Source organism: Pelophylax lessonae (assembly GCF_965119305.1).
Source record: "Pelophylax lessonae genome assembly, chromosome: 8".
Classification (NCBI taxonomy): domain Eukaryota; kingdom Metazoa; phylum Chordata; class Amphibia; order Anura; family Ranidae; genus Pelophylax; species Pelophylax lessonae.
In genome coordinates this window covers 145,325,171-145,343,746 of record NC_138775.1, presented here as the reverse complement: position 1 = coordinate 145,343,746, position 18,576 = coordinate 145,325,171, and the positions used below count along the sequence as shown (strand labels likewise).

Here is an 18,576-nt window from a genome sequence, read left to right as displayed (position 1 = left end):
TAAACATTGGTCAATACTAAAACAGGACCCCCATTTGGAAAATACCATATCCACCCAACCTAGATTTTCATACAGAAAAGCACCAAATATTAAGAGTTAGATAGCCCCGAGTAAGCTTCGAACCAGAAAACATATATCCCCCTCATTAAAATTCTTCTGGAATTAGAAATTAATACTCTATTGTAGACAATCTCCTTGGTTTTTCTGATCATTTTCACTTACTTTTTTTATTTTATGTTTCTTATTTTTATTATTATTCTTATTTTTATTTTTATTTTAAATTTTATTTTAATTTTATATTTATTTTTATTTTTACTTTTACTTTTATTTTTATTTTTATTTTCATTTTCATTTTTTTTTCTTTTTTATTTATATTCTTATTGATTTGATTTCTCTCCCATCCCTGTTCATTTATTTAATCTTTACTGGTTTTAGGCATTTTTTGTATTATTTTATAGTTTTTACAGCCAGCGTAAATTTGCAGCACTTGTGCATTATTTACAAGTCTCCAGGGGGTGCACATGACTATTATGTTGACTTTCTATTAGCCTCGTTCTTGCCGTACTGCACCTGTACCTCACATAAATGATTTGAGCCACCCATATAAGTATTCATTCACCTCGAGCGAATGGAGGTCTGATGCTCCGAAACATGTAACCGCCCATCCACCCGCGTCACAGGATACCGGCTGCTCGCGTCCCTGCTCTGTTGCTAGGAGCCGCACACAGCTCAGAGGATGCCCACACAGGCAGCGGAGCTCCGGATGTCCGCACCATAGTGCAGTGGCCCTGATGATACCGGACGAATCTTGGACTATTACAGCTCTGTGTTGCACATGTCTCATCTTGCGTATTGTGAGTGCTTTTAACCCTTTATTTTAATAAACTCTTGAGTTACCGCACTTGGAGGTGCCTTGCCTTTCTTTTTTCTCATTACCTTTAGAGCAGCTTCTCCTCTCAAGTGCTGCCCTGGTGCAGTGACCCATATACTGCCTACCTAGATCCACGGAAGCGCCCATACAACATCCACTTTGTATTTTGGTAAAGTGGTTGGCCTCACCTAAAGTCCCATGACCTCCTTAATATTTTATTGTATAAATACATGCAGTGATCAGTTAAGACGAAAATAAAATTAGAATAAAAATAAAACATGTAAAAATAGTCCACAGCAGTGTAGTTTATAATAACTGTGAAAAATATCCCAGGCACCAGTCTTCTACTTTAATCAAAAATACTCAATTCTTCTCCCTATGTAGGTGTTCCAATATAATAAATCCGTGTTTTTCCACAAAAGTGCTGCCCCCTTCAAATTATTTCTCACTAGTGATGAGCCGAACACCCCCGGTTCGGTTCATACCAGAGCACCGCGAACAGAGGAAAAGTTTGTTCGAACAAACAAACCCCATTGAAGTCTATGGGACTCAAACCTCGAAAATCAAATGACCTCATTTTGAAGGCTTAAATGCAAGTTATTGCCCCAAGAAAGTGTATGGGGGTCCGGGTCCTGACCTCGGGAACATGTAGCAATGAAAAAATAGTTTTTAAAAACGATTGATTTACTGATTTTAATGAGGCTTAAAGTGAAACTATAAAAATAAAAAAATCCTTCAAATATTGTGCCTGGGGGGTCCCCTGAATGTGCCTGTAAAGTAGTGCATCTCTACGATGTACAGTCAGGTCCATAAATATTGGAACATCGACACAATTCTTTTTGGCTCTATAATGGATTTGAAATAAAATAAACAAGATGTGCTTTAACTGCAGACTTTCAGCTTTAATTTGAGGGTATTTACATCTAAATCAGGTGAAAGGTGTATGAATTACAACAGTTTGTATATGTGCCTCCCACTTTTTAAGGGACCAAAAGTAATGGGACAATTGGCTGCTCAGCTGTTCCATGGCCAGGTGTGTGTTATTCCCTCATTATCCCATTTACAAGGAGCAGATACAAAGTCCATAGTTCATTTCAAGTGTGCTATTTGCATTTGGAATCTGTTGCTGTCAACTCTCAATATGAGATCCAAAGAGCTGTCACTATCAGTGAAGCAAGCCATCATTAGGCTGAAAAAACCAAACAAACCCATCAGAGAGATAGCAAAAACATTAGGTGTGGCCAAATCAACAGCTTGGAACATCCTTAAAAAGAAAGAACGCACCGGTGATCTCAGCAACACCAAAAGACCCGGAAGACCCCGGAAAACAACTGTGGTGGATGACCGAAGAATTCTTTCCCTGGTGAAGAAAACACCCTTCACAACAGTTGGCCAGATCAAGAACACTCTCCAGGAGGTAGGTGTTCTGTATGTGTTTCAAAGTCAGCAATCAAGAGAGGACTTCACCATAGTGAATACAGAGGGTTCACCAAAAGATGTAAACCATTGGTGAGCCTCAAAAACAGGAAGGCAAGATTAGAGTTTGCCAAACAACATCTAAAAAAGCCTTCACAGTTCTGGAACAACATCCTATGGACAGATGAGACCAAGATCAACTTGTACCACTTTTGGTCCCTTAAAAAGTGGGAGGCACAAATACCATCTGTTGTAATTCCTACACAGTTCACCTGATTTGGAAGTAAATATCCTCAAATTAAAGCTGAAAGTTTGCAGTTAAAGCACATCTTGTCTGTTTCATTTATGTAGTGTGGGGCGTGTACTTGGCCCCTCATCCATGATTGGCTAAAGGCAGCCTGCTTTAGTCCAATCATGGCAGAGATCATTTGAATGGCCAAAGCATGAGGTCAGGGTGCATGCTTTGGCCAATCGCATAATGCGCTGCACGCGCTGCGCGCGTGCAGTGCATTATGGGAAGCTCGAATTTCCCGCAAAGGAGCACATTTGTTCGTCATTCGATGAACGAGCGATGTTCGAGTCGAACTTAGCCTCGACTCGAACTCGAAGCCCATCACTATTTCACACCTTCAGCAATGCGACCTTGCAATTAAGCTTGGTCAGAATACACCTTTTAGCCTCTCCTGGGCTCAAGCAGAATAAGTTGCCTATAAGCTGTCAATGATTGCTCTTTTTACGTCCCCTCCTCTCCACTTGTTAACCACTTAAGCCCCGGAAGATTTTACCCCCTTCCTGACCAGGGGGTATTTTGCGATTCGGCACTGCGTGACTTTAACAGACAATTGCGCGGTCGTGCGATGCTGTACCTAAACGAATTTGACGTCCTTTTTTTCCCACAAACAGAGCTTTCTTTTGGTGGTATTTGATCACCTGTGCGATTTTTTGATCACGCGCTATAAACAAAAAAAGAGCGTCAATTTTGCAAAAATAACAATATTTTTCACATTTTTTTATATGAAATTCCCCAAAAAAAAAAAGTAAAAATCTAAATTTTTTAACATTTTCGGCCAATTTGTTTTATGCTACATATGTTTGGTAAAAAAAATCACAAAAAGCGTATTTTGATTGGTTTGCGCAAAAGTTATTGCGTTTACTAACAAAGGGAAAGATTTTTGTCATTTTTGTTATTTTTTTTTAAAACGCCTAATGGCGGCGATCTGCGATTTTTTTGCGGTACTGCGACATTGCGGCGGACAGATCGGACCCTTGACTGACATTTTTGACACTTTTGGGGGTACCAGTGACATTTCTACAGTAATCAGTGCTATATATATGCACTGTTACTGTAAAAATACACTGGCAGTGAAGGGGTTAACTTTATTTGAAAGGGTGTGTGTCCCTAGGGGCGTGATTCTAACTGTGATTGGCTGTCTGTTGAGCTGTAGTTACACTGATTAACGGTCCTACATAGTAGAACCGTATCATCGGTGTTTCTACACAGGGGAGAATGACAGGCAGCTTGTTTACACAAGCTGCCTGACTTTCTCCCTCTCTCCCGCCGATCACATCGGGTCCGCCGGTCACACGCGCAGGGGGGTCCGTGACCGCGCGGGAGTGCGCCCGCGGCGGCGTGCGCTCGCTCCCCAGAGCCTCACAGGCTAGTGACGTAAATATACGTCACTTTGCCTGTGAGGGGCTGACCGCCGCAGTAAATCTACTTGCGGCGGTCGGCAAGTGGTTAATATCCAGGTACCATAAGTGAAAAAAATGCAAAAGTGCTTATACCTTTTAAAAACAATCTCTTAAAAAAACAAATGCTAGGTACTAGTAAATAACTGGTACTTCCGGCGCACCAGTCTATACATGTATAAGACTCCTCACTGATGGTCTTGTTTGTATTAATAAGCCACTAGCACACACTCCAGGCTCCTGACTCCACAGAGCTGCCGGGTGTCGTCACTGTCTTTGCACCTCCCCTACGCGTATCGACACAGGGTCACGTGTCTTCCTCAGGTGGATTCTATTGGACAGTGGGCTAGCATGCTTCCTAAGCGGAAGCCATTTTCTTTTAGCTACAGGGCGCCAACATTTTGCAATAGTTTGTGCTCTGCTGCACTCCCATAGCCTCCAAGGAACTACAGTTTACAATGTTGCTAATTAGTTATACATTTTTAAAGGACATACAAAAACCACACAAAATGCAAAATGCATAAAAATGCTTGAAAACGGATCAAAAATGTGGGTTTAAAAATGCAAAACGCACAGCAAAACATGCCTGAAATATGCATCAACTGCAGCCACATAGTGAACCTAAACTTATGTATTATTCATATGTTTCCTAATTATTCTTGTTTAGTGAAATCATTTTGCAGAAGCTTTATAATACAAGCTTTGTTTTAAAAAAAATATCTCATTGCTTCAGTTAGAGGTACATATTTTTGTCATAAACAGAATCCTTTTTATAATGTGTTGTGACTTAATTTCAGTACCTGAACATTTTGAAAGTGCTTCATTCCAGTTCCCAGAAGAAAGACATTGGACTCTATCAGTTCCATTAAGGAAAAATCCATCAAGACATTCAAGGTGGCAGACGGAATCAAAACGGAAATCTCCCAAAGGATGGACACAGTTCATATGCATTGGTGGTTCAATTAGCAAATGTGGACACTGTATAGCTGGAAGAGTACAGATAGAGTTTGTCAGTTCATTAGCTACAGTGTTTTATTTGAACTTCAGTGGAATGGCTCTCTGAGTTGTAAATAAGATAGGAATGAAATATGTATTTATTCTTTGGTTAAAAAAATGAGTTAAACAAATTGCTTCTTGATGCATTTACTTATTACTAATGTCATCTTATTGTGCAGCAAACATACAGTATATGGCCTCATGCATACTGGACATTATCAAAACGCCAGTAGAAAGCTGTAGCTGTAGAAGGAGTTTTTTTAGTTTTTTGCAGTAGCATTTTTCAGCGTTTTTTTTTAGCATTTTTCAGCTGTAGCTTTGTAAAAATGTCCAGTATGCACGAGGCCTTAAGCTTAACCTAATTGTTGCCATGTTCTTAAGTACAGTGCTGTGTACACTTTTTGAGTTGTATTCTTTTCTCAATGCACAGTAACTTACAGGGAATAAATAATATTTTCAGTGTTTATTAAGACATACTTAAGAACAAGATCAGCTTGCAAAGCAAAAATTAAGTTTGTAATTGAAATTGTACATGGAACCAACGTATTTGCTCATTACAAATGCAGCTATGACTTCTACTTTATATTGCTGCACAATGGCTATGCCTTCTGCTCCTTTCCCTACTGCAATTCTATGAGGAACATGCAGTCAGGGTAGGCATGGGCAGCTTGGAGCCTTGGACCAATAGTAAAGTAATGCATACTAGCTCATTATGCCTTTGTCTTTCAGGTTTTTTTTTTTTTTTTTTCTGGGGTTTACAACCTCTTTAATATGTCATATTTTCTCCTGCTCCTTTTCCAAAAAAAAAAAAAACTCCCTGGTACCCTTTATCTCTTAACAATTTTTTTAGCCTTTCTGACTGGACTTCATATTCATCAATGTGCGTAAAGTTCCTCCTTATTCTAATATATTGTCGCCTGGATATGTATAACAACCGGAGCTTATAATGGCGGCTATTTAGTAGGATATAGGAGTTTCTGTCTGTACTTTTAAAATAAGTCTTTGTTTGTATAGTCTGGTTAATAATGTTAACCTCCAAGTCTAGGAAGTTTATATGATGCTTACTAATCTCCTATGTTACGCTGATATTTTGATTGTTAATATTCATACCTGATAAGAGTGTTTCTAGTCAGGGCCGCTGAAAGGTCAGTACAACCAGCCCTGTTGTACCGGGCCCAGTCCTATCAGCAACACTGTGGGGCCTGGGCAGCATTACAGATTATTGCTGCATTTAATAAAAAAATAAAAAAAGTTGGCTTGCTAAATTTCTACCCCGATCCTACTTGTTTAGAGAGCGGGGTTATACCATTTTCCTGGGCCCCATTAGGTCAACAGAGGGGCCCAGGTGCGCACAGAAAAGGGACTATTTCTTCATTTTCGGGGCGCATGTACACTATGGTGCCCTGCTACTCCCTGCAGTCCCGGCCGGTGGAGTGATACTCTGATTCTCCGCCCAGTGCCCGCCTCCAGTTCTTACTTGCTGAAATGTGAGGAGGCTGACTGGGAGCATCTGAAGATCGTGGCTGCTCTGGACACAATGAGTGAATAATAGAGTCCAGAATCCTCACTGTGTCCTATTGCGTATCTCCCAGCACAGCAGGTTATCATTAGCATTACAAAAATCATCACAGGCAGCAGAGTAAGCTTGTGCTCTAACAAGGCTCTGTGTCAAATGGCTGCTGAGGGTGCTGACTTTGTTATGGCTGTGCTGGGTTACAGTCTGTAACACTAATGACGCTTTTCCACTGCATGGTACAGCTAGGTTTGGCTCAGCCATAAGTTAACACAGTCAGCAAGCAGCCATGTGACATAGAGCCATGATAGAGCACAAGCTTACTGTGCTGCCTGTGATGATTTTTGTAATGCTAATGATCATAAGACAGTGAGATGCTTCATTACACTTCAATTTGGAGAGCAGTAAACCTGCAGTGGAGCTGCATTTTTACCACCCCCAAACCAATCCCCTTTAACCACTTCCTGTCCAGCAACGTATCAGTACGTCACTAGATTGGAAAGGTAATGTTTGGGTTATCACTGCAGCAATGATGGAGATATCATTTTTTAGCCCCAGACATTCTGCACAAAGTAAATGTAATCCTAGTGGCTAAGAAGCCCCTGGATTACTTTTACAGGCAGTGGAAGGGGGTCCCACCCCTGTCTTTAAGATGCAACTAGTAGCATTCGGTTCCTGTGACACAGTGAGAGGGATGGATGTCGTTCCACCCACTGTGTGATGTCAGAAACCCGAAGCGACAAGGATTTTGTTTCCGGTTTCAGTCTGACGTAAACAAGCCATTACCAGCTTGAATAAGCATCTGATCAAACCCATCTTGGTTTAATCGGATGCTTTGGAGGCCAGAGGACACATATGGGGTCATCTCTCAAAAAAGAGGACCTGTTATGGCCCTTGCTATCACAACGGATGATTTTTATTCCTTGTAAAAGCAAAAAAAGAAAGAAAAAGAAAAATGATTAAAGATACAGAGTGATTTTTTTTTACATTTCTAATAAAATACAATTAAAAAGAATTTTAAACTGCCCCTGCTCTTTGTTGCTTAGGTGCAATTGCAAACGCACACGTTGGCCCCGCACGCATGTGTAAACAGCAACAAACCTGCATTTTGGTTTCCCGGTGGGGTCAGGGGCGGGGACAGGGGTGGGGTCAAGGGCGTGGTTGGAGGGGCCCGTCAGGTAGGCTGTAAGGGGCCCCATAATTTCTAACAGCAGCCCTGTTTCTAGTGCATCCTCATCTCCTTTTCTTATAATCAGCAAATCATCTATAAAGCGTCTGTATAATATTATCTTTGGGTCATGATTTATTGATATTGTTTCTTCCTCCAATTTCACCATATACTGGTTGGCTACGCTGGCCCCACCAAACAATATAAGAAAGAACTAGAAAAATTGATAAATTATGGGGCAAGAAAAAATATATTGAATAAATATGAGGAAAAGTACTTAATGCCGTCAGCATGCAGAATACCTGTAATATATTATGTCCTGAAAAGCCACAAAGATAGTAATAATCCCCCAGGAAGACACATTGTGAGTGGAATGTGAGAAAAGGGGAGCTTTTAGCCTCCCTTTTCTTATGGGATGGCGGGAGGGGAGCAATTCGATTTAACTATATATAGAGGCTAGTTAAATTTGGGTAGTAATATGTCTGCCCTGTGTCTTGAGGTGCTCCACGCCAAGTCCTTGGTTACCGACACGGCGGAGGAACTGGAGTGTCCAGAGGAACTCTCTACTTGGCGTGGAGCCAGTGTAAGCGTCCGAAGGATGTCCACAACTCCAATTTAACGTTGGAACATGATCTTATGTGATAATCTGCTTATTAAGTGAGTGCAGTGTACGGGATGTTTTAATAAATTGTGTGGAAATGGTATCACACTAGTGGAGCTTTTTTTCTTTACATACACGGGAGCTATACTATCCGAAGCGGTGTCTGTGGCGGTCCGGTGGAGATTTGCTTTCTAATATCTATGAGCTGTGTGCCTGATCCATGAGAGTGGGGGGCATGAACATTTGGTGAGTGTTCCATCCAGCTATTATCCCGGGACTGTGTTGGTGGAGAGTGGGGTGTCCCCCCTAATGTCACAGATTTTTATTACTCCTTGAAGATTGTCTACATTTACATTCATTTAGAGTTCATGGACTTTATGAACTAGTGTTTGTGCTGAGAATAACCATAAGGGTCACTGCATGATTTTATTGTATGTATAGGTCTTGGCCTGTTTACCAGGTTTGCAAACAACTGTGTGGTGGTGAGGGGTTCCCACCATCCGTGCACTACTGTCATTTGTGACATACATTTAGGTCCATAAATATTGGGACATCTACACAATTCTAATCTTTTTGGCTCTATACACCACAACAATGAATTTGAAATGAAACAAACAAGATATGCTTTAACTGCAGACCTTCAGCTTTAATTTGAGGGTACTTACATCCAAATCAGGTGAACGGTGTAGAAATTACAATAGTTTGTATATGTGCCTCACACTTTTTAAGGGACCAAAAGTAATGGGACAGATTAACAATCATAAACCAAACTTTAATTTTTTAATACTTGGTTGCAAATCCTTTGCAGTCAATTACAGCATGAAGTCTGGAACACAAAGACATCACCAGACATCTACCTAGTTTCAGTTTTGGTTGAAGCGCAGCAAAATTGTAGTTTAGCATTTATTTATTACTAATATGTAATCTCATTGTGCCATGAACATACTGTCAGGGTCATCTTACCGAATGGGCACGCTGCCACCTGCCTAGCGACCCAGCCCCAGCCAAGTATTATTCCCGATTATTCCGATTCCTATGTGCATCCCGCCACCAAACTTAGCAGGTGGCAAGCGCCTGTCAGCCCTGCGCTGCTGTCAGGCCACTTGGGCCGTGGAGGGGAAGCCCACAACTGCAGGAATGCCTGTCCGCCTCCACGGGAGCAGGCACACACAGGACAGTTGAGTCTGACTCCCGTCCGTGTGTGTGTTCCCCAGACCCAGCCGCTGAACTTGGAAGCTGTCATTAGCCTGGCACTGCTGTACCAATAAATATCGTCTTATCGATAATTTGCACTTTTATTCTCGTGGGTGATTGTGTAGGCATTGCCCGGGGCCCTTTAATGCTCTTAAGATGGAACAGCATACTATGCTCAGTCTATAAGTTACTAAGTACTGACATGCAGTGCTTTGTTTAGGAATTTTTCCTTTGGACTTTTGCACATTCCCCTATGTCCCTCAGAACGAGCTCCTGCTCGCTGCCGCAAAGCCACGCAGCGGTGTGATCCCGTGAAGGCTGTGATCACAGGACACAGCCAAGACAAGATGGGGATATGGGCGCTGTGATTGGCCCTCCCTATGACGTGAAGGCTGTGTCCAATCACAGCCTTCACAATGTAAACAAAGACGCTTGTCTCTGTGACAGTTCTCCCTGCTGAGCTCAGTGAGAGTTCAGTGGGGGGTGGAAATCTGCAAGATCTATGACAGTTCTATGTGTAAGGATGATTTTACACACAGAGCTGTCACAGATCCCCAACAAACAGTACACCAAGCACCACTGTCAGCCTTGTTCCCAGACACATCTGTCAGTGTCCCCATGAAACACCTGTGCCAGTGCACAAAACATCTGTCAGTCCCCCATCACATCTGCACCAGTGCACAAAACATCTGTCAGTCCCCCATCACATCTGCACCAGTGCACAAAACATCTGTCAGTCCCCCATCACATCTGCACCAGTGCACAAAACATATGTCAGTCCCCCATCACATCTGCACCAGTGCACAAAACATCTGTCAGTCCCCCATCACATCTGCACCCGTGCAAAAAACATCTGTCAGTCCTCCATCACATCTGTACCAGTGCAGAAAACATGTCAGTGTCCCATCAAATCTGTACCAGTGCAGAAAACATCTGTCAGTCCCCCATCACATCTGTTCCATACCACAAAACATCTGTCAGCTCCCATCACATCTGTACCAGTGCACAAAACATGTCAGTGTCCCATCACATCTGTACCAGTGCACAAAACATCTGCAATAGTGAACCATTGTAACATCAACATCTGTCAGTGTCCGCCGGTGGCCAATCAACATCTGTCAGTGTACCAGTGTCCCATCAATAGATAAATAAAACATTTTTAAGTGCCTCCATGCTCGCGTGTAAAGGGGAACGCACACGTTGGTCCCGTACGCATACGTAAACAGCAATAACACCACACATGTGAGGTATCGTTGCAACGTCAGAGTGAGAGCAATAATTCTAGCACCAGACCACCTGTGTAATTTTAAACTGGTAACTAATAAAGACTTATCTCCCCTATGGGGATTTTTAAATACCGAAGTTTGGTGCCATTTCACTAGTGTGATATGTTTGGTATCTATTTACCCAGTGCAATGCCATATTTTATATTTTACCGATAATGTGGGTATTATATTGTCTCAGTGTGCATTGAAATGTATTCAAATGTATTTATGCATTTGTGTGTAACAAAAGTAAGGTAAAGACAAATTAGTAGCTCAAAAATATGTGCTCAATGAAAATACATTGTCCACTTAATTTCTGTACCCGTACAATGTGGAGGTGCTTCACTCCAGTTCCCAGTAGAAAGACATTTAATGTTATCTGTTCCATTAGGGAAAAATCCATCAAGACATTCAAAGTGGCATTGGGGTTCAAAATTGACATTTCCCCAAGGATGGAAACAGTTCATATAAGTTGGTGGTTCAGTTACCAAGTGTTGACATTGTACAGCTACAAGAGAATACATGAGAATCTATTATCTGATATTAGATATCATCAGTTCCTCATTTTAATACGTTTCACTTGCAACTCTATTACCCTTGATACTCTATAACTTGATTTTTTTTTTTTTTTTTATTTAAGTATCAAAGATTTACTGCAATTAAAAGTAACAAATCAGCCAAATGCTTCTTCCCTCTCACAGTAGAAATAATTGGATATTGATATCAGACTTTACTGGAATCTTTCAAACTGGGAGTTAGTTCTTACTAAAATGACTTATTCAGTGGCAAATGCAATAACCGTAAACCATTTAGCAAATCCGTAACATAAAACAAACAACACATTTACTCATCCTAGCCACTAACTAATGTTAAGTAACTCCCTGACCTACAGGGTTCCCCTAATGGACTCCCCCCCAAAAAAACAGTACATGCACTTTTTTACATTCTGTCAGTAGTGCAGTGGGCTGTCATATAGCAGGTAGAGCGAGACATTAGGACTAGGGTTGAGCGGACACCTAGATGTCCGTGTTCGACGGGTTCGGCCGAACTTTAAAAAAAAGTCTGGGTCCGTGTCCCGGACTTTTACCGAACTTTTCCCGTACACCGAACCCCATTGAAGTCAATGGGGACCCGAACTTTCAGGCACTAAAATGGCTCTAAAACACCAAAGGAAAGGGCTAGAGTGCTGCAAATGGCAGCAAAACGTAATTAAGAGCATGGCAAGTGCTCTGCAAACAAATGTGGATAGGGAAATAACTTAAAACAACAAAAAAAAAAAGAAAAATAAAACAATGTTCTTCATCTCTGAAGGACGAGGCCCATATGGAGTAGGAGGGAGGTTGAGGTGGTGGTGGATGTGGCAGTGTCATAGGCGTGCACACAGGGTGTGCCGGGTGTGCCTGGGCACACCCTAATCACCTAGGGCACATAGCATTATCACTCTGTTTGCCAGTGAGGAGATGGGAAAGATCTCCCTCGGACCTGCTCTGCTCTATTTCTCTTTGCCAGCAGGGAGAGTAATGTATCGGGGCCATGTACATGTAGGCAAACACATGCATGTGTATTTCAACTTTAGGGTGCACACCCTAATGCAATAGGCTGCGCACACCTATGGGCGGTGTAGGTGGAAGCGGCGGTGGAGGAGGACCAGGGCCGGATTAAGAGCATCATGGGCTTGGTGCTGAGGATTTTGAAGGGCCTTAAGGGCCGTGCCTTGGCATGCACCCAGAGGAGGAAGGGTGCAGCCATGCATGCCTAATTCAACATGGGATGCTGTCTCTGAAGCCCATAAACACATCCATGCATCAGCAACTGTCCCTCCTTGTCCGGCCTTCGCGCTGTGTGGGGAGGTTCTGAGGGTGCTGCCTGGGGAAGCGAGCATAGAAGCCAGACTTCTGTGTTTACAAGTGACAGAAGAGCGGTAACAGTGAATATGGCCAACCCGGGGCCTATATAAAAGGTAGGGGCCTGGAGCTGCAGCTCCAATAGCCCCTACGTTAATCGGGCCCTGAGGAGGAGGACGAGGTAGCCAACACTGCTTCTTTTCACAAATTTTAAATGAGGGTACACCCCAAAAGAGTGAGAAAGAGCAAAAATGGAACAATGGGTGGGTAAGGTCGGTATCCATTGCTATTCTGCACAACGTACGGAAAAGTCCAGTGGGATCCATGCCTAGTTCATTTTAATGAACGTGAGCTTGTCCACATTGTCTCTGGACAGGCGGCTGCGCTTGTCTGTTATAACACCCGCAGCCGTGCTAAATACCCGTTCAGATAATACACTGGCTGCAGGGCACGCCAGCACCTCCAAGGCGTAAAGGGCAAGCTCAGGCCATGTGCCCAACTTGGAGACCCAGAAGTTGAAGGGGGCAGACCCCTCATTCAGTACGTCTAGGCGTGTGCACACATACTGCTCCACCATGTTGGTAAAATGCTGCCTCCTGCTAAGACGTTCCATCTGAGCTGCTGGTGCTGCTGTTTGTTGTGGCGTGCTGACAAAGCTTTTCCACATTTCGGCCATGCTAACCCTGCCTTCTGAGGTGCTGGCGGTGCCCTGGTTGCGTTGGCGACCTCCTCCTCCTCCTCTGCCTTGTGCTTCCACTGTGGCCCCGCTGTCAGATGGGAATGCCAGCAGCATCGCGTCTACCAGCGTGCGCTTGTACTCGCGCATCTTGCGATCGCGCTCCAGTGAGTGAATTAAGGACGGTACATTGTCCTTGTAACGGGGATCCAGCAGCGTGGCCACCCAGTAATCAGCACAAGTTAGAATGTGGGCCACTCGGCGGTCGTTGTGGAGACACTGCAGCATGTAATCACTCATGTGTGCCAGGCTGCCCAGAGGCAACAAAAGGCTGTCCTCTGTGGGAGGTGTATCGTCCGTGTCCTCTGTATCCCCCCAGCTGCTATCGCACACCACCAGGCCGGGCTTGAGGCTCACTGGCAGCAACCACTCATTTGTCTGCTGTTCCATGCTCCTCCACAACTCCTGGGCGGTGTGTGGTTTGTCCCCCAAACAGGCAAGTTGCCTGCTGTCGTTTACCCCTGGCCGTGCTGAAATTGGTGGTGAAGGTGTTACTCTGTCCGGATGAGGAGGCGGTAGAGGATGAGGTAGCGGAGTAGGATGAGTTAGGAACAGGAGGCAAACTGAAGCGCCCTGCAATCCTCGGTGGTGGAAGGACGTGCGCCAAATTGCTATCCGCCTCAGGCCCATCCGCCACTACATTTACCCAGTGTGCCGTTAGGGAGATATAACGCCCCTGACCGTGCTTACTGGTCCACGTATCGGTAGTTAGGTGGACCTTGGCACAGATGGCGTTGCGCAGTGCACACCTGATTTTTTCCCCCACTTGGTTGTGCAGGGAAGGGATGGCTTGCCTGGAAAAGTAGTGGCGGCTGGGCACGACGTACTGTGGGACAGCCACCGACATAAGCTTTTTAAAACTGTGCGTCTCCACCAGACGGAATGACAGCATTTCAAAGGCCAATAATTGTGAAATGCTGGCATTCAGGGCCAGGGATCGCGGGTGGGTAGGGGGGTACTTCCTCTTCCTCTCAAGTGTTTGGGAGATGGAAAGCTGAACGCTTCCACGGGACATTGTGGAGATGGTTGTTGGTGACCCAGGTGGTGGTGTTGCTGACAGATCGTCTGTTTGCGGGGTGGCAGGTGCCGATATGACTACAGATGTGGCTGGAGTGGCCGAGACTGCAGCAGAAGAGGAAGCAGGATGAGCCAGAGACGTTTCTTGGTTTTGAAGGTGTGTACTCCTCTGCAGCTCGTGCTTTGCACTTAGATGCCTGATCATGCAGGTTGTGCTCAGGTTGAGAAGGTTTATGCCTCGCTTCAGGCTCTGATTGCACAGGGTGCAAACCACTCGTGTCCTGTCATCAGCACATTTTCTAAAGAACTTCCACGCTAGAGAACTCCTTTGAGCTGACTTTGGTGCGCTCGTTCCCTTGCTGCGTTGGGCAGTAGCAGGCGTAGTGTCTAGGGCACGGCCGCTCCGCTTCTGCACCCTGCTCCCTCTTCTTCTGTGCTGGTGGCTCTGTGCGACCACCGCCTCTTCCTCCAAACTACTCAGGTCACCTGCATGACGTTCATTCCATGTGGGGTCGAGGACCTCATCGTCCTCCACATCATCTTCCACCCAGTCTTCACCCCTGCCCTCCTTGTCGGTCTCCACAATGCTGAACGCCGCAGCAGTTGGCACCTGCGTTTCGTCATCATCGGAGACAAGCTGCGATGGTCCTTGCATGTACTCATCTTGAGAAATAAGTGGTTGGGCATCGCTGCACTCAATCTCTTCAACTTCTGGGGCAGGGCTAGGTGGATGGCCCTGGGAAACCCTGCTGACAGAGTCCTCAAAAAGAAGAAGAGACTGCTGTATGGATTGGGGCTCAGACTGCTTGCCTGATTTCCAAGGGGGTGTGGTGAAAGACGGTTGGACATTGGCTGCAGGTGCCAACTCTGACCTTTCTGCAGTAGACTGGGTGGGAGACAATGTGAAGGAACCGGAGGCACTGTCAGCAACCCAATCTACTATCGCCTGTACTTCTTCAGGCCTCATCACATCTAGAGGCGCATGATGCCCTACCAAATACTGATGCAGGTTCTGTCGCCTACTCACACTTGAGGAAGGTGTTTGACTTGTGCGTGTAGCTGGCACAGATCGACCACGTCCTCTCCTTGCAACAGGAGCTCTACCAGCAGCACCACGACCCAGGCCACGGCCCTTATTTGACGGTCTCCTCATATTTCTGTAATTTAAGATCTTGCCCTAGAAAGGTGTTTATTGAATAGCGGAACAAAACAACAACAGTATCGCACGGGTGTATCTCACAGTCAAATATGCAAACTATGCTGCAATTTAATGTTTTTTACACCAAAAGGGTGTATATTGAATAGCGGAATAGGATAAAAAACTGTGTATCTCACTCGTACAAACACAGACTAGGCCTGATTAAATTTTTTTCTACCCTAAAGGGAGGATGAGGAAGAGGAGTAGGAGGAGTTGGGAACAGGAGGCAAACTGAAGCGCCCTGCAATCCTTGGCGGGGGAAGGAGATGCGCCAAACTAATTTAAAAGGTGTATCTCACACGTACCTATACAGACTATGCCGTAATTTAATTTTTTACACTCCAAAAGGGTGTATATTGAATAGCGAAATAGGAAAAATTTTATAATACGGTGTATCTCACACGTACAAACACAGACTAGGCCCCGCCGATTACAATTTTTTGTACCCTAAAGGCAGGATGAGGAAGAGGAGTAGGAGGAGCAGGCAGGAGGCAGTCTGAAGAACCCTCAAAACCTCGGCAGTATGAGATGCGCCCCAAAAATTGGAAAGGTGTATCTTACCCGTACCGACACAGACTATCACGCAATTTAATTGTTTATACCCAAAGGTTTTAATTAAATAGCGGAATAGAAAATATGATCAAAAAAACAAGTGTATGTATCTCACACGTACACAACCACACTAGGCCCCAATTACTATTGTTTCTACCCCTAAAAGGATGGATGAGGAGTAGGAGGAGTATGGAACAGGCAGCACCCTCAAATCTTCAGAAGTATGAGATGAACCCCAAGAACTTGGAAAGGTGGATCTCACACGTAACGACACAGACTATCCCACAATTGAATTGTTCCCCAAAGGTTTTTATTGAATAGCGAAATAGGAAATATGATCAAAAAAAGTGTATGTATCTCACACGTACACCACCACACTAGGCCCCAATTACTATTGTTTGTACCCCTAAAAGGATGGATGAGGAGTAGGAGGAGTATGGAACAGGCAGCACCCTCAAATCTTCAGAAGTATGAGATGAACCCCAAAAACTTGGAAAGGTGGATCTCACACGTACCGACACAGACTATCCCGCAATTTAATTGATCCCCAAAGGATTTTATTGAATAGCGGAATAGGAAATATGATCAAAAAAAGTGTATGTATCTCTCACGTACACCACCACACTAGGCCCCAATTACTATTGTTTCTACCCCTAAAAGGATGGATGAGGAGTAGGAGGAGTATGGAACAGGCAGCACCCTCAAATCTTCAGAAGTATGAGATGAACCCCAAAAACTTGGAAAGGTGGATCTCACACGTACCGACACAGACTATCCCGCAATTTAATTGTTCCCCAAAGGTTTTTATTGAATAGCGGAATAGGAAATATGATCAAAAAAAGTGTATGTATCTCACACGTACACCACCACACAAGGCCCCAATTACTATTGTTTGTACCCCTAAAAGGATGGATGAGGAGTAGGAGGAGTATGGAACAGGCAGCACCCTCAAATCTTCAGAAGTATGAGATGAACCCCAAAAACTTGGAAAGGTGGATCTCACACGTAACGACACAGACTATCACGCAATTTAATTGTTTATACCCAAAGGTTTTAATTGAATAGCGGAATAGAAAATATGATCAAAAAAAAAGTGTATGTATCTCACACGTACACCACCACACTAGGCCCCAATTACTATTGTTTGTACCCCTAAAAGGATGGATGAGGAGTAGGAGGAGTATGGAACAGGCAGCACCCTCAAATCTTCAGAAGTATGAGATGAAGCCCAAAAACTTGGAAAGGTGGATCTCACACGTACCGACACAGACTATCCCGCAATTTAATTGATCCCCAAAGGATTTTATTGAATAGCGGAATAGGAAATATGATCAAAAAAAGTGTATGTATCTCACACGTACACCACCACACTAGGCCCCAATTACTATTGTTTCTACCCCTAAAAGGATGGATGAGGAGTAGGAGGAGTATGGAACAGGCAGCACCCTCAAATCTTCAGAAGTATGAGATGAACCCCAAAAACTTGGAAAGGTGGATCTCACACGTACCGACACAGACTATCCCGCAATTTAATTGTTCCCCAAAGGTTTTTATTGAATAGCGGAATAGGAAATATGATCAAAAAAAGTGTATGTATCTCACACGTACACCACCACACTAGGCCCCAATTACTATTGTTTGTACCCCTAAAAGGATGGATGAGGAGTAGGAGGGGTATGGAACAGGCAGCACCCTCAAATCTTCAGAAGTATGAGATGAACCCCAAAAACTTGGAAAGGTGGATCTCACACGTACCGACACAGACTATCCCGCAATTTAATTGTTCCCCAAAGGTTTCTATTGAATAGCGGAATAGGAAATATGATCAAAAAAAGTGTATGTATCTCACACGTACACCACCACACTAGGCCCCAATTACTATTGTTTGTACCCCTAAAAGGATGGATGAGGAGTAGGAGGAGTATGGAACAGGCAGCACCCTCAAATCTTCAGAAGTATGAGATGAACCCCAAAAACTTGGAAAGGTGGATCTCACACGTACCGACACAGACTATCCCGCAATTTAATTGATCCCCAAAGGATTTTATTGAATAGCGGAATAGGAAATATGATCAAAAAAAGTGTATGTATCTCACACGTACACCACCACACTAGGCCCCAATTACTATTGTTTCTACCCCTAAAAGGATGGATGAGGAGTAGGAGGAGTATGGAACAGGCAGCACCCTCAAATCTTCAGAAGTATGAGATGAACCCCAAAAACTTGGAAAGGTGGATCTCACACGTACCGACACAGACTATCCCGCAATTTAATTGATCCCCAAAGGATTTTATTGAATAGCGGAATAGGAAATATGATCGAAAAAAGTGTATGTATCTCACACGTACACCACCACACTAGGCCCCAATTACTATTGTTTCTACCCCTAAAAGGATGGATGAGGAGTAGGAGGAGTATGGAACAGGCAGCACCCTCAAATCTTCAGAAGTATGAGATGAACCCCAAAAACTTGGAAAGGTGGATCTCACACGTACCGACACAGACTATCACGCAA

The 18,576-nt window shown here is 44.0% G+C and overlaps 1 protein-coding gene across 1 annotated transcript in view; it reads right to left on the bottom strand.

Moving 5' to 3' along the window:
- The window catches only part of SELL (selectin L), a gene marked incomplete at both ends in the record, with an annotated part of 319,522 nt that overhangs the window by 100,102 nt on the left and 200,844 nt on the right, over positions 1-18,576 (bottom strand). Inside the window, one exon of the mRNA XM_082266317.1 lies at positions 11,036-11,221. Within this exon, the coding sequence (XP_082122443.1) occupies positions 11,036-11,221 (186 nt within the window). The remainder of the gene's footprint in view (positions 1-11,035; positions 11,222-18,576) is intronic.